The sequence below is a fragment of the Staurois parvus genome, unplaced genomic scaffold (assembly GCF_062004578.1).
Source record: "Staurois parvus isolate SC_StPar_1 unplaced genomic scaffold, SC_StPar_1.0 ptg000414l, whole genome shotgun sequence".
NCBI lineage: Eukaryota > Metazoa > Chordata > Amphibia > Anura > Ranidae > Staurois > Staurois parvus.
In genome coordinates this window covers 7,563,847-7,588,407 of record NW_028318210.1, presented here as the reverse complement: position 1 = coordinate 7,588,407, position 24,561 = coordinate 7,563,847, and the positions used below count along the sequence as shown (strand labels likewise).

The following is a 24,561-nucleotide window of genomic DNA, read 5'->3' as shown; positions in this document are numbered from 1 at the left end:
AATTGTTATAATTTTGTTCACACAACTAGAGCTTTCTTTTGCTGGTATTTAACCACCACTGGGGATTTTATTTTTTGCTAAATTAATGAAAAAAGACTGAAAATTTTGAAAAAAAAACATGTTTTTCCTTGTTTCTGTTATAGAATTTTGCAAATAAATATTTGTTCTTCATACATTTAAGGCCAAGATATATTCTACTACATGTCTTTGGTGAAAATACCCCATATCAGTATTTATTATTTAATCTGTAGGAAAGTTATAGAGTTCACAAACTATGATATATACAGTATGATTGGAACACCTGAATCCAATAATTTGGAGGGGCGCCCCAATACTTTTGGCAATATAGTGTATATTTGAAAATCGATCAGTCCTGAAGTACTGACAGATAATCTAATTTCTTGAGGCCCAAAAATGCCAGAATACTACAGATATCCCCCAAAGTTGACAGTCAGAGGTATTTAGTAAGAGGCATGGCAAATTTTCTGAAGTTCTAATTTTTTTGTCATAATTTTTTGGAAAATCCAATTTTTTTTCTTTAACATACTGTCACCAGTGCAGTACAGCATCATCATGTAACTAATGTAGCAGTGATTAGGGACACTGACTGGTGACAGTGCAAAAGATATATATATATATATATATATATATATATATATATATATAATTTTTTTTAAATTACATTTTTTTTCTTTTTTTTTAAGATTTTTTTTTTCATAATACACTGTGACCAGAGTAGCATAATGTTACCATAGTAACATTGTACTACTTTGGGGAAGTAATCAATATTTTTTTTACACTTTATGATTGCTTATAGCAAAGTATTTCTATGCTATTAGCAAGCATTTAAAGGATAAGTTCACCTTTTTGACAAAAGTAATAAATGCACTTTTTTGCAGGTAAAAAAAGTGTGCATTTATTATTTTTGTCTGCAGGAGCCTGGAAAGCATTCCTCCATCAATCAGTAGATTGCTGGCACCATACAGGTCTCCTGCAGACCTGTCAGAATATCTGCTTGCTGTACGGGACGTATGGGCAAGCAGATATTCTGACCGGAAGCTTCAATGAACTACCACAACGCTCCACAACTCCGTGGTAGTTCATTGAAAACTACAAGCTGACAGCCACCAAGGCTGCCGGGACTTGTAGGCACTCATTCACAGAACTCTGTGAATGAGTGAAGCAGCCATGTGGGCGGAGCCCTGCACGGTCGCGCTATTTTCAAAATTGACAGATAGTGCGGGGAAACTTTTCCCTATACTATCTGTTAGAGGGAGGGGGGAAGCAACGGTTGTGGCTGCAGCTATGGGAACATGTTACATGTTCCACCCTAAAAACGGATGGAACTTGTAACATGTTGCCAAAGGTGAACTTATCCTTCAACTGAAAGAAATCGATTCATTCAGGATTTTTAGGTGTGATTATTGTGTTTGGCCACGGCTTATCACATGACACCGATGGGCTGTGATTGGCCCAGTCTGTACATGTGATCACTGTGACTAATCACAGCTAGTGACACAATTGTACACAATGATTGGTCACAGCAGGTCACATGGTACTGGCAACGCCTGTACACAGATCTGTCATTGGCTGTGTCTAAAGTACACAGCTGGTGACAAATCTTGCCACAGCACGGCGCGATCTGGGAAGGACATCATATGACGCTCACCTGGATCGACAAGAGTCCCGCTTGGCCATCATTCTGCTATTGGCTGGACAGGAACAGGTTAATGTAGCACACTGCTAAATAGCAAAAATGGTCTGGTCATGAAAGGGTAAAATCTTCCGGAGCTTAAAGCAGAACTCCAGTTAAAATTCTTTTTTTTTTATCATGCAGTGAGTTTGTGCCTAGGGGTGAGGACTAAGCTCATACCCACCTGATCTGCCAATTTTATAGAAAACTGCGCTTCTCCACGGCCCAGCATTGGATTGTTCCTGTCTGTGGAGCATGCATTGAACGTGATGACGTCAGGAACAGTCCATTTACAAGACCACTGGACCGTGGGAAGGGCATGAGCCAAAAGGACGAGTCTTGTGTGGGGAGAATCGGCAGGTCAAGTGAGTATATCTTTGTGTCCTCTCCTCTAGAACAAAACAAGCATTTTACCCGTGCACTGCCCGCACAGCCCCACAAAAAAACGTTCCCCCAGATTTCTGCTTTAAGTGGTTAAGCAAAACTGAAAATTAAAAGAAAAAAAAAGATTAAGTTTTCAAATAATAATGTGAACGTGTTATATCTTTTATAAGTATTTAGTGATTGGTGGGTTTACATAAATATACAGTACAGCATCCCAGGGGGTCAACACACAGGCTGTCATCTCTTTGTATCCTCTAGGTGGCACTGCATCAAGCTGGGTATTGTCACGTGACAGGCAAGGATTTCAGCACGGCCATGTTGGACGATGGCAGCTGCATGTGCTGTATGGAGGAGTGTGCAGGATCTGGCACAGGAGGTCCGGGGTGAGTACTAAGCCCTGCATGTGACAGGGGACATAGGAGGGGACACAGGGCTGCTGTGTGTGAGGACCCCTCACTGCTCTATGGATGAGGTCTGTCAGTGATCACATTCTGGTAAAGCAGACCTTCACACTAAGGCTGGGATCACGTGTGTGTGTAGGGCTGTGGATAAGGGGGTACCACCATTCCTCCTGTACGGGGCCCAGGCAGTTAGGTGAATTGGATGTGGGCAGGGAGGGTGATCAGCACAGTGGGGGAGGGGCAGTTATTGGAACCAATCCCTTCTATGGCTCTTTCTGCAGCAGCTTAAAGCTGGCTTCACCTTTCCCTCCCGCTGGCTTTCAGCTGTTGTAGAGAGAGCCATACAGGGGATTGGTTCCAGTAATTACCCCTCTATTGCACCCATCTCCCACCCTGTGCACCATACGTTCCCCCCTGCTGCCCAAGCCCCCCTGTATGTCCCAACCCCCACAGTGCTGCCGGCTTCCCTCTTCCCACCGGCAGCTGCAAGCACACAATAGGATCCCTCAGGATGGAGAGTGTGGGAAGGGTCTGGTAAATATGTCACATTTACCAGCCCTTGCTTTCCTAAATGAACACAATGAGTGATTGGTACAAATCACTCACTGTGTTCATTCATAATTGAAGCAAAGTAAACAAAGTTTTATTTTTTTTAGGGTGTGGGGGCTCTGTCAGGTTGGCAGTATGGGGCCCCGTGGTTTCTAACAATCAGCCCTGTGTGTGTTTTTCTGCTTGTTGCGTATAGGGGAGCCCATGCACATGAATACACTGCCCTATGTGCCGCAAATACCCAAAAACCATTTTCAGAGCGGAGCATATTTTTGCACTCTGCGTTTGTAGCTCAAGAAAATTTGCAGCAAACGTGCGCCTGTTACTCCTACTTGGCAGCCATTAATGGTTAATGACATCACAAGCATGACACTTGTCTGCAATGCATTTTTGAAACTTGCAATAAAATGTGCATTTCAGGTGCCCTTTGTTACCTGTTCCAAAAATGCCAAGTGTGAATGGAGCCTAACTGTAAAGTTGCTTCCCCAACTTTTCTTTTTTTTTTTTTTTACTTACACACTTTAGTAAAAGCAAAGCAGCACTTGTGTTCTTCTCACCTAGGTGAGACTCAAATCTCGAGTGAGCTCTGCAGAACATCTGCACATACGCTGTGGATACCCGCTATCTGCGTATGTGCTTGGGATACCCGCTGTCTGCGTATGCGCTGGGGATACCCATTGTATGCGCTGGGGATACACGCTGTCTGCGTATGCGCTGGGGATACCCATTGTATGCTCTGGGGATACTCGTTATCTGTGCATGCGCTGGGGATACCCGTTATCTGTGCATGCGCTGGGGATACCCGTTATCTGTGCATGCGCTGGGGATACCCGTTATCTGTGCATGCGCTGGGGATACCCGTTATCTGTGCATGCGCTGGGGATACCCGTTGTATGCGCTGGGGATACCCGTTATCTGTGCATGCGCTGGGGATACCCGTTATCTGTGCATGCGCTGGGGATACCCGTTGTATGCGCTGGGGATACCCGTTATCTGTGCATGCGCTGGGGATACCCGTTATCTGTGCATGCGCTGGGGATACTCGTTATCTGTGCATGCGCTGGGGATACTCGTTATCTGTGCATGCGCTGGGGATACCCGTTATCTGTGCATGTGCTGGGGATACCCGTTATCTGTGCATGCGCTGGGGATACCTGTTGTATGCTCTGGGGATACCCGTTATCTGTGCATGCGCTGGGGATACAAGTTGTATGCTATGGGGATACCCGTTATCTGCGAATGCACTGGGGATACCCACTATCTGCGCCTGCGCTGGGGATGCCTGCTGTCTGCGCCTGCGCTGGGGATACCCGCCGTCTGCGTATGCATGGGTTTTGCTGCACACACACTAATGGAAAAGCTGGAGACCCACCTGTTGTTCATGCATGGCATTTCAATGGCATGTGCACAGATACACTGATGGGCTCTGCCAGGACCCAAAGGCTGGGCAGAGCCCGTGGGCGCATGTGCCAAATGGCGGTGTGCAGGGGTAGGTGGCGCCACTTAACAGTTTGGACTGAAGATCTGATTTAATCTGTCTGTGTTTAGAGTTGGTCATCTGGAACTAGCCGCAGGTAATCTCTGGATCAGGGGATACATAACAAGAGTGGAGGACATTGCCAACCACGTGTAATCCCAGCCACAGGAATTTCCTGCCCGAACCCAAATCCCCGTATGAATGAGGCTTTATGGGATCATCCACTTCAATAAAACGATCGATTTCTTTTCTGATCACCTCCTCTGATTGTAGTCAACAACTTATTCAATCAGTATCCACACACAGGGAAGTTGATTTTGATCAATCATTGGACATGTTCTCAATTACATCTGTTTCCACCATGTAATCTCACAGTTTATCATTCAACATACATTCAGACTCCATGCACACGGGAAGCTTTAATAATGCTGGAAATGTTAGCTGTGTAAAGTCACATTAAAAACGTGAGTTTTTCTGCATTTTTTAGCGGTTTTGCATTAGCGTTTAGCTTTCGCGTTTGCGCTTTCTTAATATACAAAAAAGTCCAAAAACGTTGGTTTGCCACGTTTTACTGCATTTTTCAGCTAAAAAACTCCTCTAGAAACCCACTTGTTCTGGGGTTTTTTTCCAGCAAAAAAACGCCCCTGCCAAAAAACATTGATTACAGTCTTAAGTGTGCATGAACACATAGGATAACATGAGAGTATAAAAAATACAGTGAGAACTCCAATGGTCAGCAGCTGAACATTCAAGGAAAACACATAAAAGTCTCAAAAATATATATATATAAAGAAAATGCAGCGCTGTGTGATGTTACTATATTGCGGGCAGATAAAGATAATAAATGAAACCAAAGCAAATGAATAAATGAATAAATAAATCAAATAAATAAAACACAGTCCAGTAATGGTGCTCGCTGATTCCCAGTGCAAATGTTAGAAATGCGCACTTACCAGAAACGTATTGATAATACGCATGTGTATATGATATCATGGAGATTCCCCTCTCTTTTCTGGTCTGGTAATGGGCAGGAGCTGAATATAGTAGAGATGAAGTGCCCTCGTGTGGCAAAATGGAGGTCCAGCAGGTCACAGAAATCCTTACAGAAGTGTGTGAAGTGGAAAATTCCTCCTCTCAAAGGCTGGTGCAGGGATCAATCTGGGTCTGCAGAAGCTGAAAAGGCTCATCGCAGAAGACACAGGAAAGAACCCATAGTGTAGTAGGTTGATGAAAATGATTTTATTCAAGAAAAACAGGAGTGTTCAGAAAAAACTCACAATGGTGCCAGGTTTAATCAAATGACTGACCCTTTAAGATTAAGGATGGCCGCCGGGCCTCCACGTGGCACCGGCGGCGTGGTGTCAATGGCATCCTGGGCTCCACCTGACGTGTTTCGTGCGCACGCACTTCTTCAGAGGTAGAGCTGAGGATAACATGCTGGGGAGTTTACTGGCTGTAGAAAAAACCGCCAAATACAGCAGCTGTAAAATTGTCCAGTGTGCATGAGGACTCATAGTCATGCTGATGGATGCAAAACAATCAGTTCTCTGCCCTGAACAATTGATTCGGTTTGATAGAATCCAATCTAAATCGAGCCTAAATCAATTGGAAGGGATGGTATGCCTATTGATTCTTTGCCAATTCCATTGGTTTGATTGAATCGCATGTAAAAAAAAAAGCATGTTTGGCCACCATTAGGATACTTATACATGGCACTGATGTATGAACATCACATTTTATTTATTACAGGTATTTATACAGCGCCAACAATTTACACAGTGCTTTACATATACACTGTACTTTTACAGCAGTCCCTGCCATCAAGGAGCTTACAATCTAATGTCCTGGGGTCCTGGACAAAGGTGTGGAGGAATGTCAGGTCCCCGTACCTGCTGCCTGTTGGTCTCTGGGTGTGCGGCTTTCCTTTCTGTCCTTTCACGTCCCCTAGTTTCTTATCATATCAGATTTCTGGAAAAAGGCTGCATGCATGGGCTCAATATTTAATCATTTCTTAGTCTCAGGGTGTATTTTGGTGGTGGTAGGGGTCTGTTTTGCATAATTTAGTAGTTTGCGGATAATAAAACTGTGTTTTGTTGTATATAGTTCTATTTGTGTTATTTTAGGAAAAAAGACGTTTTTTTTCCTCTGTTATCTGCTGATATAAGCTTGTTTCTTTTTGTGTATGTATGTACGTGTGTGTGTGTGTATGTATGTGTGTGTGTGTGTATGTGTATGTATATATGTATATATATATATATATATATATATATATATATATATATATATATATATATATATATATATATATATATACACACACACACATTTTAATTTTTGTATATACAGTTGTGACCAAAATTATTCAACCCCCAATGCTGTAAAGGGGTTTAGGGACTATAGTGTACATTTGGAATTGTATTCAGAATCAAATCCTACAAGGACGTTGTAACTACCCAAATGCAACTAAAATGACATCAATTGTTTATGTAATACAGTAGTAAATGGTTCTTATGTGGTTTCTTCATTGCCACAATTATTCAACCCCTTAAAGACTACCACTCTGAAGAACAGAGGTTCATACAGGTGCTTTCCATCAGGTATTGAAAACACCTGTGGATGTCACCGAGCAGCAATCAAGCATAATAAGCACCAATTAGGCAGCTTTAAAATGACTGTGATACTCAGCTCCTTCTAGACATTTACTGGTGTGGTTACAAACATGGTGAAGGCAAGAGAATGGTCCAGGAAGACAAGAGAAGAGGTGATTTCTCTTCACAGGAAGGGCAATGGCTATAAGAAGATTGCAAAGATGTTAAACATACCAAGAGACACCTTAGGAAGCATCATTCGCAAATTCAAGGCAAAGGGCACTGTTGAAACGCTACCTGGTCGTGGCAGAAAGAAGATGCTGACTTCGACTGCTGTGCGCTACCTGAAGCGTAGAGTGGAGAGAAGTCCCCGTGTGACTGCTGAGGAACTGAGAAAAGATTTGTCAGATGTGGGTACAGAAGTTTCAGCCCAGACAATAAGACGCACACTGCGTAATGAAGGCCTCCGTGCCAGAACTCCCAGGCGTACCCCCTTGCTGTCTCCAAAGAATAAGAAGAGTCGACTGCAGTATGCCAAAAGCCATGTGGACAAACCACAAAAGTTGTGGGATAGTGTTCTGTGGACTGATGAAACAAAATTAGAACTGTTTGGGCCCATGGATCAACGCTATGTTTGGAGGAGGAAGAACAAGGCCTATGATGAAAAGAACACCTTGCCTACTGTGAAGCATGGTGGAGGGTCAATCATGCTTTGGGGCTGTTTTGCTTCTGCAGGTACAGGGAAGCTTCAGCGTGTGCAAGGTACCATGAATTCTCTTCAGTACCAGGAGATATTGGATGGAAACGTGATGCAGTCCGTCACACACCTGAGGCTTGGGAGACGTTGGACCTTTCAACAGGACAATGATCCCAAGCATACCTCCAAGTCCACTAGAGCATGGTTGCAGAGGAAAGGCTGGAACATTTTGGAGTGGCCATCGCAGTCACCAGACTTAAATCCGATTGAGAACCTCTGGTGGGACTTAAAGAAAGCAGTTGCAGTGCGCAAGCCTAAGAATGTGACTGAACTGGAGGCCTTTGCCCATGAAGAATGGGCGAAGATACCCGTAGATCGCTGCAAGACACTTGTGTCAAGCTATGCTTCACGTTTAAAAGCTGTTATAACTGTAAAAGGATGCTGTACTAAGTACTAAGATTGAATGTCACTTGGGGGTTGAATAAAACTGATAATGCTGTGAGCACAGAAAAGACATTTGTGGTTATTTCATTATAACTGTTATGTTATATTTGTCTGACCTACAAGTGCCTCTTTAATGTAAATGTAAGCAAGATGACTGAATGATCAAAAGCAATGTCAAACTGGCCAAAACACTCAATTTCAGTGGGGGTTGAATAATTTTGGTCACAACTGTATGTAAATTTTGGTTTTATTTACAAGGTGTATGTTTGCAAGATTAAAAAAAAAAAAAATTCCAAGGTCCCTATCTCATATTCATACAAACAGGTTTTATTCAAAAAGCAAACTTTATTAGATTAAATTTCAGCTTTAATTGTAGCACTCAGTCTGCCTACCCCCACAGTGATTTACTGTCAACAGTTGAATCTGTCAATCTCCCGGGAAGGACGATATCAATAAATCTGCTATTTTGTGCAAAGTTCTGATCTTTTGCGGGCTCTGAACATTTCAGATGCTTACTTGCCCAGTGGATCCAGCGTTGTCATGCAGAATTCTCTCAGAATTCTGCCCCTGCTCAGGCCCACACTTCTATCTTCTTGTATGAAGTCATCAGGAGGCCCTTCTGGGTTCAGCTGCGGGGCCCCATGATGGTGCGCTCCTAGGGCCCCCCCCCCCTCCTCCTTTCTTAGTGAAGGACTATGCCTCCTGGGATATGTGACATGCATAACCCAGGGGGCATAGAGGTCATAATGCATGTCTTTCACCCAGGCAAGTGACGTGCATGGCGAGGGGGGAAGCTGAACAGAACTCTTTACATTAACAAATAGGTGGAGAGGAAGCCATAAAAGAGGAGAATGTAATAAAGAACTTACACCCCAGTTGTTGCAGGAGGCTGACATCACTGGGTATTCTTGCCAAATCCTGGAAAGCTGAGGATACATCCATGAACAGTGTTGGGGAGTCTCGGATTTCCCAGGGTTTCCATTGTGAGGTCCAATGACATCTCTCCATTAGATGTTATTTAAAAAAAATTCTTCTTACATTTTTTTTTTATTGGCTTTTACTTTCTGCTTTTAATCAGGAAGTGGGTTGATCGCAGACAAGAGGACATTGCATTTTCATGCCAATCTGCAAAATGAGTGATGTGTGATATTACTTCCTATCCTCTTTAGAGCTCCATGGATCAGACGCTATCTCATACCTGGAGGATCCTCCAACACCGCTGCAGTTTCATCGGGATTGGCTGAATCCCAACAGACCATGTGTTATACGAAATGCCTTCAACCATTGGCCAGCCCTACACAAGTGGACATTCGATTACCTCCGGTACGGGAGCTGTAGCTCTGACGTGTTTCAGGTATAGGTGATGTTCTTGCATATTATATATGAGCAGATAATTTGTATGATATGGAAGGTGTGTTAGCAGGTTAGGTGAAATGATGAGAGGACTTCTTTGTGAAAAAGGCTTGGGAGTTAAGAAAATTAAAGTGAAGGTAAAGCCAAAACATTTGGGAGATTTGCCTTCACTTTCTGTTCCAGAGACACAACCAGAAGTAAGAGGAAATCCCCCCCAAACAGGGAATATCTCCTCTTAGACAGCTGTCACTGGAAATGGTGGGACTTCTTTCTAGGACAAGTCTTTGAACACTGAAAGATAACTAAGGTAATTAAAAACCTACCCTTGCAGTGCCCCTCCCCCCCCCTTTTCTCTGCACTATAAGAGTTCAATTCTCTTTAATTCTAGGGGATGAGCAGTTGTAATACTTATCTTACTCCTTGCTCTGGAAGGCTCCCTCCAGTTGTATGATCAGTTCCCCGATGCCGCTTTTATGAGATGCTTCATCATCAAGTACAGTGCAGGACCAATAATTCTACATTGTACAGTGGATATCAAAAGTCTACACACCCCCTGTTAAAATGTCAGGTTTCTGTGATGTAAAAATTGAGATAAAGAAATAATTTCAGAACTTTTTCCATGTTTAATGTAACCTATAAACTGTACAACTCAGTTGAACAACAAACTGAAATCTTTTAGGTGGAGGGAAGTAAAAATAACAAACTAAAATAATATGGTTGCATAAGTGTGCACACCCTTAAACTAATACTTTGTTGAAGCGCCTTTTGATTTCATTACAGCACTCAGTTTTTTTGGGTATGAATCTATCAGCATGGCACATCTTGACTTGGCAATATTTGCCCACTCTTCCTTGCAAAAAAACTACAAATCTGTCAGATCGCAAGGGCATCCCCTGTGCACAGCCCTCTTCAGATCACCCCACAGATTTTCGATCAGATTCAGGTCTGGGCTCTGGCTGGGCCATGCCAAAATGTTAATCATCTTCTGGTGAAGCCATTCCTTTGTTGATTGGATGTATGCTTTGGGTCGTTGTGTTGCTGAAAGATGAAGTTTCTCTGCATGTTCAGCTTTCTTGCAGAAGCCTGAAGGTTTTGTGCCAATATTGACTGGTATTTGGAACTGTTCATAATTCCCTCTACCTTGACTAAGGCTCCAATTCCCGCTGAAGAAAAACAGCCCCAAAGCATGATGCTGCCACCACCATGCTTCACTGTGGGTATGGTGTTCTTTTGGTGATGCGCAGTGTTGTTTTTGGAACAAAAATATCTTTTGGAATTATGGCCAAAAAGTTTAACCTTGGTTTCATCAGACCATAACACATTTTCCCACATGCTTTTGGGAGACTTCAGATGTGTTTTTGCAAAATTTAGTCAGGCTTGGATGTTTTTCTTCGTAAGAAAAGGTTTCCATCTTGCCTCATAGACCAGACATATGAAGAATACGGGAGATTGTTGTCACATGTACCACACAGCCAGAACTTGCCAGATATTCCTAGAGCTCCTTTTAATGTTGCTGTAGGCCTCTTAGCAGCCTCCCAGACCAGTTTTCTTCTCATCTTTTCATCAATTTTGGAGGGACGTCCAGTTCTTGGTAATGTCACTGTTGCGCCATATTTTCTCCACTTGATGATGACTGTCTTCACTGTGTTCCATAGTATATCTAATGCTTTGGAAATTCTTTTGTACCCTTCTCCTGACTGATACATTTTAACAATGAGATCTCTCTGATGGTTTGGAAGCTCTCTGTGGGCTGTAGGATGCGAAGAAAATGTCAGGAAAGACCTACTAGAACAGCTGAACATTATTTGAGGTTAATCAGAGGCACTTTAAATGATGGCAGATGTGTACTGACTCCTATTTAACATGATTTTGATTGGGATTGCCTAATGCAGGCCATAGATGGGTCGAAAATCGGCCGTTTTTTCGGCCGAAAATAAAATCGGCCGATTTTCGGATCGTTAGTGGGCGATTTGGTCGGCCGTTTTTCGGTGTTTTGGCCGTTTTTTTTTTTTCGGTAAATTTGGAAAAAAATCGGCCGATTTTGCCGATCGGCCGATTTTCGCGGCAATAATGGGCAAATCGGCCGATTTTTTTACCGATAAAAAAATCTGCGCATGAGCAGTGACCTGCAAGAGGAAGACAAAAAGAAGAAAAAGAAGAGGATGAAGAGGAAGAAGTAGAAGAAGAGGATGATGATGATGATGAGGAGGAAGAAGAAGTAGAAGAAGAAGAGGAGGAAGCAGAAGAAGAAGTAGAAGAAGAAGAGGAGGAAGAAGAAGAAGTAGAAGAAGAAGATGATGATGAAGAAGTAGAAGAAGAAGAGGATGATGATGAAGAAGTAGAAGAAGAAGAGGACGATGATGAAGAAGTAGAAGCAGAAGAGGACGATGATGAAGAAGTAGAAGAAGAAGAGGACGATGATGAAGAGGAAGAAGAGGACGATGATGAAGAGGAAGAAGAGGACGATGATGAAGAGGAAGAAGAGGACGATGATGAAGAGGAAGAAGAAGTAGAAGAGGATGAAGATGAGGAAGAAGTAGAAGAAGAAGAGGATGATGAAGAGGAAGAAGAAGAGGATGATGATGATGAAGAGGAAGAAGTAGAAGAAGAAGAAAAGGATGATGAGGAAGAAGAAGAGGATGAAGATGATGAAGAAGAAGAAGAGGATGATGAAGAGGAAGAAGAAGAAGAGGAGGAGGAGGAGGAGGATGAAGTAGAAGAAGTAGAAGAAGAGGATGATGATGATGAAGAGGAAGAAGTAGAAGAAGAGGATGATGAGGAAGAAGAAGAGGATGAAGAAGTAGAAGAAGAAGAGGATGAAGATGATGAAGAGGAAGAAGTAGAAGAGGAGGATGATGATGATGAAGAGGAAGAAGAAGAGGATGATGAAGAAGAAGTAGAAGAGGATGAAGATGATGAAGAGGAAGAAGTAGTAGAAGAAGAAGAGGAAGAAGTAGAAGAGGATGATGATGACGAAGAGGAGGAGGAAGAAGAAGAGGATGATGATGAAGAGGAAGAAGTAGAAGAAGCGGATGATGATGAAGAAGAGGATGATGATGACGAAGAAGAGGAGGAGGATGATGATGAAGAAGAAGAGGATGATGATGATGAAGAAGAAGAGGATGATGATGAAGCAGGAGAAGAAGAAGAATAATTAAAAATTAGAGGAATTCCAGTACGCAAAAAGTGTCCCTGCAGAGAGCTCCGCTATTTCTTTGACAGTTCCTTGACATTTACAGCGGTTGCAACATTGTATCTATTTGTTTCCGAATAAAAACATCTGTATCCGAAATGGATACAAATACATTGTTGCAACCGCTATAAATGTCAAAGAACTGTCAAAGAAATAGCGGAGCTCTCTGCAGGGACACTTTTTGCCGGCTTTAGACGGGATGAAAATCGGCCGATTTTTTTTTTTTTTTTTTTTTTTTTTTTTTTTTTACCATTGATGGTAACGCCGGCCGCTTGAACGACCGATTTTTCGTTTTTTAAAAGAAAAATCTGCCGTTTTTCTCCCCATCTATGGGCTGCATAATTCTGAACACAGCTACATCCTCAGTTATAAGAGGGTGTGCACACTTATGCAACCACATTATTTTAGTATATTGATGTTTACTTCCCTCCACCTAAAAGATTTCAGTTTGTTTTTCAATTGAGTTGTACAGTTTATAGGTCACATTAAAGGTGGAAAAAGTTCTGAAATGATTTATCTTTGTCACTTTTTTTTTACATCACAGAAACCTGACATTTTAACAGGGGTCTGTAGACTTTTTATATCCACTGTATGTGAGATTGGAAAGGGACTGCCCCCAAGCCATGGTGAGTACCAGAGGGGGGAGTATGGCAAGTATTACACATTTTTCCTCTACCCCCTAGATTTGATAAGCATTTAATACTTATACTAGGTTTACACTACAGCTGTCTCTGAAAAGCAATCTGCGTTGGATCGATTTTTAAATGGCGGCTATGCAGCAACTTCCAGATGGCGATCTTGCCACCTCCTGAATGCCTGTTTTTTTTTTTTTGGGGGGGGGGGGGGGTTGCCAAACAGTGATTTCAAATGAAACATGCTGTAACTGCAAGCCAGGCGTTTGGCTTGTAGTTTTGCTACAGCCTTTTTGATATGAAAAGGCAAGCTTGACAGGCAGCGTTGCCTGTCAACTCGACAAGCTGTGTGAATTGCGGCATTTGTGTACTGTGCCCTCCAGCTGTATGAAAGGTTTTAGCTGAGCAGCCAAGAGTTGGTAAAGCTGTGGCCTGACCACCTCTTTGTATTGCCCCAGGCCACCCATGCAAAAGAGGCCTTACAATGAGCGCAAGAATAGTTTTTAATAGAAATTTTTTTTTTTCTAGAGTTGAGCTTTAAAACTAAATTAAACCTGGTAATAAAATAATGTAGAAAATTGCCCCTAGGAGCTTTTTGCCACAATGTACCACAGCATATTGCCACACTATGGCTGACTTAGCTGCAATGCAATCCCCTACAGCGCTGCTGTTCATCGCTCCCAGTTGTCATGGGTGCTGCCATCTTCCAATGGGGTCTCTTCTGTCATAAAAATCCTACCTGTCAGCTATTGTTATTTTGTAGAGAGTTTATTTCCTGTTTAAAGCTGGACTCCAAACACATATCTAAATGCAGAAAATCTAGTAAGTGTTTGTTGTTTAACTTAACAGGTTTTGAGATTGTGTTCAGCCAGCCTTGTGATTCACACACCTCTTCATACTGCCAACCTGGATGAACATTCTCACATGATTTATTATCTAATGAGCAGGAAAGTGACTCAGCAATCTGTAGAGGTGAAATTACATACTCATCTTGCTTGGTATGCAGTGTGTAGAAGTGTGGGAACTGTAAAACCAGATGGGCAGAAATACAAATCTTTTGGCAGATAAAACATGTCACATAAACAGTATATCTGTATTTGTCTATGAAACATGTTTTCCTTCAAGGAATGGTCATGACTATTTCATATGGGGAGTACAGGGGCTGCCATTGGTAGTCTTCTGAAGAAAATTCTGGTTACTTGGTTGTGTCTGATCATAGATCTGAAAGAAGCATGCTTTAAATGAGCATCAGACTTAATTATCTCAAACATGTCTAAGCATCAGCCTAACAGCCAGGGAGCTAACCTCAAAAAGAGTATTTTGGAGATCGCAGTCTCCTTGATTTTCTTGTGACAGAGTCCCTGTAGCCACTTCAGCGGTTCAGGTTTCAGTAGTTATACCAGCATCATCCCAGTATATTTATTTAGAGCTTGAGATGTATTTTTTTGTAAAAGTGATCCTAGCGGCCAAATTAGTTGCTGGATTGCTTTTAAAGGTAGCAGAGTGTGGGTTCCCTTCCTCTCCCTCTGCCTTCCTGGGCGCTCCCATCCCACTTTGGAGCCTGGGACTACAGCTGGCGTCTGACCATAGAGATGATCGAAGACCAGAACATCCCCGATCATTTCTTTGGTCTAAAAAACGGAAATGACAAGTATTTTGTTTCTTCTGGTTTAGAAGTCTGTACCCAAACCATTACTGGCTTGGGAAAGCATTGGCTCAAACTGGACTATGCTTTTAAGAGCAGAGGAGGGATCTGGGGTCTAATAGACCCCAAATCTCTCAGTAAAGAGTACCATGTTGTTCATCCCTTGTTATAGCAATAAAGTTGATAAAAAAAAATTAATAGTACAGTGTAAAAATGTAAAAAATAAATAATAAAATAGAAAAATAATTTTTAAAGCACCCCTGTCCCACAGTACTCACGTGCAAAGGTGAACTCGTGTCAGTTCTGCAACACATATGTAAACAGTGAATACACCACACATGTGAGGCATCACCATGAGCGAGATCGAGAGCAATAATTCTAGCACATACCTTTGAAAAATTGCTGCAGAAATATCGCATGACATGAAAAATTGCAAGACCCACCATTTTATTCTCCAGGGCCTCTGCTTAAAGAACATATAATGTTTAGGAGTTGTTAGTCATTTTCTAGCAGAACATGCTGATTTTTATATATATATATATATATATATATATATATATATATGTGTGTGTGTGTATGTGTGTGTGTGTGTGTGTGTATATATATATATATAATAAATGTGAGAAGTGTCAGAATAGGCCTGGTCTTAAAGTGGTTATAGGAAATCTCTGCTGAGAGAAATATGGTGAATGCCATTGCTGACTTTGTGAAAATGCTAAATGCCTGGCTGCCTCTAAGCTCAATACTGTGCTTCACTGATCGCAAAACATATCTTTTCTGGGTCAGTGACTTTCCAAGTACTGAAGCACTTGGAGTAACAGCCAGGAAACTAACATTTTCAAAAGCAGAGTTCAGCCTTCATCTACTTTCAGTGCAGGTCCAGGTAACATAATATTGGGATTCATACATTTCTGTTTATTGCTGATTGACCCCCAGACACTGCTGAGGTATTTGTAGGTCATACAGCAGTCTCTAATGTGGTGAAAACCTTTCAGAGTGTAGCGTCTGTCACTCAACAGTCCAGTCCTGCTACTCAAACAGTACTGTGTTTGTAGACAATGAATCACTGAGGATAATCTGATGTTACTGTTATGAGTCAGAAGTTTTATTCTGTCTATGACAAGCAATTGATAAACAACCGGCAGCCATGCTAACCTCAGTCCTGACTTGCCACCGCATTAATATTCTACCCATGTTTCTATATACAGGACCTGTATAGGATCCAAGCATGTGAGTGTGGCCGTTACTCCTAATGGTTATGCTGATGCCGTATACAAGGATAAGTTTGTCATGCCGGAGGAGAGGTCCATGAAGCTGGCAGATGTTCTGGATATCATTGAGAAGAAAACCAGCAGCCCAGGAGTGTATTATATACAGAAACAGTGCTCCAATCTGACAGAGGAATTCCCAGAACTGACTGGAGATGTGGAGACTCATGTACCATGGATGAGTGAAGCTTTAGGTAAGTCCTAGTGATGGGACCACACGCACTATCTTTTCATGTTGGAAGAGATTTGCTTTGTGATGCCATTTACTGTATAACAGCTTAGGCTATATTCACACCTGTGCATTCTTTAATGCATTTTCAGAATTGTAGGTATACATGACAAATGATTGAACATGCTTTGCTATGGTTCCCTTCTACATCATCTATGCAGTTTCCTGCAGTGCCTTTGTGGATTTTTGGGTCCATAGACTTCAATGGCACCTCATCAAAACACATGTATGTGTGTTTTTGGCAGGGTTTTGTGTTTAACCACAAGCCTACCGGGCACTTATACCCCCTTCCTGCCCAGGCCAATTTCCAGCTTTCAGCGCTGTTGCACTTTGAATGACAATTGCGCGGTCATGCAACACTGTACCCATATGACATTTTTATCATTTTTTTGTGACAGAGCTTTATTTTGGTGGTATTTAATCACCTCTGGGTTTTTTATTTTTTCTTAAACCAAAAACCACTGAAAATTTTGAAAAAAAAAAACGTTTTTTTCTTAGTTTTTGTTATAAAATTTTGTAATTATGTGATTTTTCTCCTTCACTGATGTGCTCTAATGAGGCTGCACTGATGGGCACGGATAGGCTGCACTGATGGACACTGATAGCTGGCACTGATGGGCACTAATGAGGAGGCACTGGTAGGTGGCACTGATGGGCATTCACAGGCATCACTGATGGGCACTGAAAGGCAGCACTGATAGGCGGCACTGACTGGTACTGTTAGTTGGCACTGATAGGCGGCACTGTCTGGCACTGATAGGCGGCACTGTCTGGCACTGATAGGCGGCACTGTCTGGCACTGATAGGCGGCACTGTCTGGCACTGATAGGCGGCACTGTCTGGCACTGATAGGCGGCACTGTCTGGCAACACTGGTAGGTGGCACTGATGGGTGACACTGAAAGGCAGCTCAGATGGGCACTGATATGTGGCATTGATGGGCACTGATATGTGGCATTGATGGGCACTGACAGGTGGCACTGATGAGCACTGAGAGCTGATGGACACTGACAGGTGGTGCTGCTGGGGCTACTCAGATCATCAGGGCACACTGATCATCAGTGCTCTGATGATCTGTGCACATGTCCCCTCTGAGGTATGCCGATTACCGGCTCTCCTCTCCTCACGAGCTGTCAGCGTGACAGCTCGTGGGGAGAGAAATGCTGATAACTGACATTTGCCTGTTTACATGTGATCAGCTGTGATTGGACACAGCTGATCACATGACCGAGCCGACATCTTCGGCTCTTTACGTGATCGGTGATCCGCTGTGTCCGAGGGACACAGCGCACCGCCGATCGCTGCGCTGCGAGCTTAGAATGGGAGGATGTCATATGACGGCCTCCCAGAACAAGAGAACTGCCTTGTGTCCGTCATTTTACTATATGGCGGGCGGGAGGCGGTTAACCACTTGCTGACCGCGCTGTGCCCTCCAGAGCATTTTGCCCCCTTCCTGACCTGGCCATTTATTTTTTGTGATACGGTGCTGCGTTACTTTAACAATTGTGTGGTCATGCAGTGCTGTACATAAATTAAATTTATGTCCTTTTTTTTCCCCCACAAATAGAGCTTTCTTTCAGTGGTATTTGATCACCGCGTTTTTAATTTTTTGCACTATAAACAAAAAAAGACCAATCATTTTGAAAAAAAAAAACCCCCAATATTTTTGACTTTTTGCTATAAAACATCCAATAAAAAAATTTTAAAAATCAAATTTCGGCATAATACAAAGCAGCATGTCTTTCCCCTGTCTCTCCCCTGTCAGCTTTACAACAGATGCCGGCAGGAAATCTCTAGCATCCCTAGCCCCCAATGGTGGTGTGGGTAGGGTGGTGCGCGTGCCCCCTACCCAGAAATGCAATTTACGTATATATATTCGTGCTTTTGCCCAGCCCTGCCGCCTTGTAGCAATACATTTACTATAGGGCAGCAGGCATGCAGTTAAATACCACCAAAAGAAGGCTCTATTTGTGTGAGAAAAAATTTCATATGGGTATAATGTTGCATGACTGCGCAGTTGTCATTCGTAGTGCGACAGCACTGAAAGCTAAAAATTGGCCACGACAGGAAGGTGGGTGCAAGTGCCCAGTATTAAACTGGTTAACAAGTGGTCTCCTACAAAAAAGAATGTGCGACGTGCAGTGCTTCTGGGATGGACAAGATTGATTTTGTTTGCTCAGTGCCATCACAGTGAATCTTTCTGCACTGAGAAGATGGAAAAGAGTTGGCATTTCAAATCCCTGAAAGGCTGGACCAGCTGTGGGGATGGTGACCACTCAGGATTGCCAGAGGTAAGTACAGTGGGGAGTGGGCAGGGTGTACAGTGTTAGTTCACAATGTTAGTTAACTTTTTTCTGTAAAGGTGAACTAACCCTTTAAAGTTAAATTGGGCTGTAGTAATGCTGTCTTTTTTCCATCATTAGGAAAGCGCCCAGATGCTGTTAATTTCTGGCTGGGAGAGTCTGCAGCAGTGACTTCATGTGAGTGGGGTAATTCCAATGTTATAGTTACAGTCAGGTAGGAAAATAAATACAGATATGTTTGTATTCGTGGCAGAAGAATTGCATTAATTACTTACATTGAAAAATATATTGCCCAAACAGTGAAGTCTTATGTAATGCCATTAACTTAGGATGTTTTTAGATATTTTATAGTTTCAACATGGGTGTTGTAGAACAGCGGTTCTCAACCTGACCCCTTTGGGGGTCGAACGACACTTTCCCAGGGGTCGCCTAAGACCATCGGAAAACACATATTTCCGATGGCCTTAGGAACCGAGACACCGCTCCTTGATCCGTCTCCAGGTGTGGGCGGGATGACATGCCGTCCCTGTCATCTGGACACACCCCCGGGATCAATCCTTCCTCGCCGGTGATTGGCCGCCGGAACTGTAGCTCAAGAGAGGCACACAGGCGGCCAATCACCGGCGAGGAGGTGGAGCTTGGAAAGGAGGAGCCGAGCGGCACCGCGAAGCTCGAGCGAGTGAAGAGGAGGAGAGCGGCCGGAGAAGGAAGCCATCTGACCGGTAAGTGTTTGTACCATGGGAGAGGGAGGGAGCGAGCCAGCCCAGGCTGGAGCAGGGGTCAGCAAGGTAAGTATCATTGGTGTCAGTGGGAGGAATAGTGCCCCATCATTGGTGTCACTATTACCAACGATGGGGCACTATTCCTCCCCCCACTGACACCAACGATGGGGCACTATTCCTCCCACTGACACCAACGATGGGGCACTATTCCTCCCACTGACACCAACGATGGGGCACTATTCCTCCCACTGACACCAACGATGGGGCACTATTCCTCCCACTGACACCAACGATGGGGCACTATTCCTCCCACTGACACCAACGATGGGGCACTATTGCTCCCCCTGACACCAACGATGGGGCACTATTGCTCCCCCTGACACCAACGATGGGGCACTATTGCTCCCCCTGACACCAACGATGGGGCACTATTGCTCCCCCCACTGACACCAACGATGGGGCACTATTGCTCCCCCCACTGACACCAACGATGGGGGCACTATTGCTCCCCCCACTGACACCAACGATGGGGGCACTATTGCTCCCCCCACTGACACCAACGATGGGGGCACTATTGCTCCCCCCACTGACACCAACGATGGGGGCACTATTGCTCCCCCCACTGACACCAACGATGGGGGCACTATTGCTCCCCCCACTGACACCAACGATGGGGGCACTATTGCTCCCCCCACTGACACCAACGATGGGGGCACTATTGCTCCCCCCACTGACACCAACGATGGGGGCACTATTGCTCCCCCCACTGAGACCAACGATGGGGGCACTATTGCTCCCCCCACTGAGACCAACGATGGGGGCACTATTGCTCCCCCCACTGAGACCAACGATGGGGGCACTATTGCTCCCCCCACTGAGACCAACGATGGGGGCACTATTGCTCCCCCCACTGAGACCAACGATGGGGGCACTATTGCTCCCCCCACTGAGACCAACGATGGGGGCACTATTGCTCCCCCCACTGAGACCAACGATGGGGGCACTATTGCTCCCCCCACTGAGACCAACGATGGGGGCACTATTGCTCCCCCCACTGAGACCAACGATGGGGGCACTATTGCTCCCCCCACTGAGACCAACGATGGGGGCACTATTGCTCCCCCCACTGAGACCAACGATGGGGGCACTATTGCTCCCCCCACTGAGACCAACGATGGGGGCACTATTGCTCCCCCCACTGAGACCAACGATGGGGGCACTATTGCTCCCCCCACTGAGACCAACGATGGGGGCACTATTGCTCCCCCCACTGAGACCAACGATGGGGGCACTATTGCTCCCCCCACTGACACCAACGATGGGGGCACTATTGCTCCCCCCACTGACACCAACGATGGGGGCACTATTCCTCCCCCTGCAAAATTACAGTTATGAAGTAGCAACAAAAATAATTTTATGGTTGGGGGTCACCACAACATGAGGAACTGTATTAAGGGGTCGCGGCATTAGAAAGGTTGAGAACCACTGTTGTAGAAGGTGCCAATTTATGTAATGGAGCGGAGAAATCAGGATCTGGGTTTTTTTTTTTTGTTTTTTTTTTTAAGTTTGGGTATAATGTTAACCTATGTGGGTCCATGTATGGCAAAGCCTTGGGTTCACTGACATGACAGCCCTATCAGCAGCACATACTCTCCTTTCTTGCATTTGGCCCTGGAAGTGAAGTGATGCATCCAGTACTATTGAGTATAAAGGCTATGAGACTCACTCCACTTCTTCCCACATGACAGCAGCGATGCTTGGCAATTGGCCATTCAGGCACTCGGTGCTTTCATATTGGGTCAAGGGGAGAGTCCTTAACCATTTGCCCTCCAGAGGATTTACCCCCCTTCCTGACCAGGCCATTTTTTGCGATAGGGCGCTGTGTTATTTTAACTGATTGCACCCAAATTAAATTTATGTCCATTTTTTCCCCACAAATAGAGCTTTCTTTTGCTGGTATTTGATCGCCTCGTTTTTATTTTTTGCGCTATAAACAAAAAAAGACCGCCAATTTTGAGAAAATAACAACATTTTTAACTTTTTGCTATAAAACATGTCCAGTAAAAGAATTTAAAAAATCAAATTTCGGCATAAATTTAGGCCAAAATGTATTCTGCTACATGTCTTTGCTAGAAAAAAAAAATCCCAATACGTGTAAATTAATTGGTTTACATGACAGTTATGGTATCTATAATTGCGGTATATATACTGGAATTTTTATTTTTTATATACTAGTTATGGCGGCAATCAGCGACTTATAGTGGGTCTGCGGCGGGCATCCTGTCACTGGGGGAAAACTGACTAACTGCCACTGACATTGCCAGTGACACTAATACAGTGATCGGTGCTAATAAAAATCACTGACACTGGGCAGGAAGGGTTAATCCTATGTAAGCCCCAAATTGTGCCATGGAGCTTACACATGGCTTCTTCTGTTCACTCCTGTGGATAAGGAGAGATGGGAAAGTGAAGAAAAAGTAAGTTTAGGTTACTGCAGGGGTTAGCTTTAAGGAGGAACTTTAAGGAAAACCAGGAAAAAAAGATTGGTTGATATGGATTGTAGCACAATGTTTCCTTTCCTCTAGTTTTCATAATCATTATAGGTATGCAGAATGTGTATAGAGCTTTAATGAGGGAGACAGGGAAGGATATCTTTGTTTTTATTAGCTAAATCAGCTGATATTTCTTTTTACAGTGCATAAAGACCACTACGAGAACCTGTATTGTGTCATTTCAGGAGAGAAGCACTTTATTCTTCACCCACCAACTGACCGACCTTTTATCCCATATGGTATGTCAAGTAAGAAATCTCTCTTCCAATAAAGACCAACAGATGTCTATTTGTGTATAATTGAAAATTCTCCACCAGACTGATTTTGTTTAATTCTGGATTGAGTGGAGAAGAGTCAGATTTACAGTCAGGTCCATAAATATTGGGACATCGACACAATTCTAACATTTTTGGCTCTATACACCACCACAATGGATTTGAAATGAAACAAACAAGATGTGCTTTAACTGCAGACTGTCAGCTTTAATTTGAGGGTATTTACATCCAAATCAGGTGAACGGTGTAGGAATTACAACAGTTTGCATATGTGCCTCCCACTTGTTAAGGAACCAAAAGTAATGGGACAGAATAATAATCATAAATCAAACTTTCACTTTTTAATATTTGGTTGCAAATCCTTTGCAGTCAATTACAGCCTGAAGTCTGGAACGCATAGACATCACCAGACGCTGGGTTTCATCCATGGTGATGCTCTGCCAGGCCTCTACTGCAACGGTCTTCAGTTCCTGCTTGTTCTTGGGGCATTTTCCCTTCAGTTTTGTCTTCAGCAAGTGAAATGCATGCTCAATCGGATTCAGGTCAGGTGATTGACTTGGCCATTGCATAACATTCCACTTCTTTCCCTTAAAAAACTCTTTGGTTGCTTTTGCAGTATGCTTTGGGTCATTGTCCATCTGCACTGTGATGCGGCGTCCAATGAGTTCTGAAGCATTTGGCTGAATATGAGCAGATAATATTGCCCGAAACACTTCAGAATTCATCCGGCTGCTTTTGTCAGCAGTCACATCATCAATAAATACAAGAGAACCAGTTCCATTGGCAGCCATACATGCCCACGCCATGACACTACCACCACCATGCTTCACTGATGAGGTGGTATGCTTAGGATCATGAGCAGTTCCTTTCCTGCTCCATACTCTTCTCTTCCCATCACTCTGGTACAAGCTGATCTCGGTCTCATCTGTCCATAGGATGTTGTTTCAGAACTGTGAAGGCTTTTTTACATGTCGTTTGGCAAACTCTAATCTGGCCTTCCTGTTTTTGAGGCTCACCAATGGTTTCCATCTTGTGGTGAACCCTCTGTATTCACTCTGGTGAAGTCTTCTCTTGATTGTTGACTTTGACACACATACACCTACCTCCTGGAGAGTGTTCTTGATCTGGCCAACTGTTGTGAAGGGTGTTTTCTTCACCAGGGAAAGAATTCTTCGGTCATCCACCACAGTTGTTTTCCGTAGTCTTCCGGGTCTTTTGGTGTTGCTGAGCTCACCGGTGCGTTCCTTCTTTTTAAGAATGTTCCAAACAGTTGTTTTGACCACGCCTAATGTTTTTGCTATCTCTTTGATGGGTTTTTTTGTTTTTTCAGCCTAATGATGGCTTGCTTCACTGATAGTGACAGCTCTTTGGATCTCATCTTGAGAGTTGACAGCAACAGATTCCAAATGCAAATAGCACACTTGAAATGAACTCTGGACCTTTTATCTGCTCATTGTAATTGGGATAATGAGGGAATAACACACACCAGGCCATGGAACAGCTGAGAAGCCAATTGTCCCATTACTTTTGGTCCCTTAACAAGTGGGAGGCACATATGCAAACTGTTGTAATTCCTACACCGTTCACCTGATTTGGATGTAAATACCCTCAAATTAAAGCTGACAGTCTGCAGTTAAAGCACATCTTGTTTGTTTCATTTCAAATCCATTGTGGTGGTGTATAGAGCCAAAAATGTTAGAATTGTGTCAATGTCCCAATATTTATGGACCTGACTGTATATTGTTGTCTGTGCCCCTGCTGGGAGCTTTCACTTCAGTTGGTCAGTGATTCCCTGACACATGGTGGAAGTGTTTTACTAAAGGGGAAGAGCTGTTAACTTTATAAAGCGAATGTTCACTCATTATGAAAGAGGAACGTCATTCCCCCCTTCCAGTTTTTTTTCTTCTCTCACCTTGTCTGCTGGGTTGTCTTAAAAATAAAAATTTCACAAAGCCATTGAATCCAGCATTGTTTTGTCCTTCATTGCAGCACAACTGGTCCTGCACTGATATATTTCTACTAATGTAGCATGTTCCTCCTGATTCTTGCAGCTGGCTCCCGATGATGAACCTCATGCTTAGTTTGGTAGGGAAGCTGCTAGGCGCATGCAGTGTAGTGGAGAGTGTCTGAAGCATTCTGAGATGCGTGACATCAATA

The 24,561-nt window shown here is 43.5% G+C and overlaps 1 protein-coding gene across 2 annotated transcripts in view; it reads left to right on the top strand.

Annotated features, from left to right (window-relative positions):
- Window positions 1-2,365: 2,365 nt before the first annotated feature.
- Window positions 2,366-24,561, top strand: part of JMJD7 (jumonji domain containing 7) — a 32,190-nt gene continuing 9,994 nt past the window's right edge. Inside the window, exons 1-5 of one of the 2 annotated variants that reach the window (XM_089686908.1) lie at window positions 2,366-2,460; window positions 9,403-9,587; window positions 16,265-16,518; window positions 18,976-19,032; window positions 22,273-22,368. In XM_089686908.1, the coding sequence (XP_089543034.1) occupies window positions 9,505-9,587; window positions 16,265-16,518; window positions 18,976-19,032; window positions 22,273-22,368 (490 nt within the window). In that variant the 5' untranslated portion in view covers window positions 2,366-2,460; window positions 9,403-9,504. The remainder of the gene's footprint in view (window positions 2,461-9,402; window positions 9,588-16,264; window positions 16,519-18,975; window positions 19,033-22,272; window positions 22,369-24,561) is intronic. The other variant, XM_089686907.1, reaches the window with a different exon arrangement.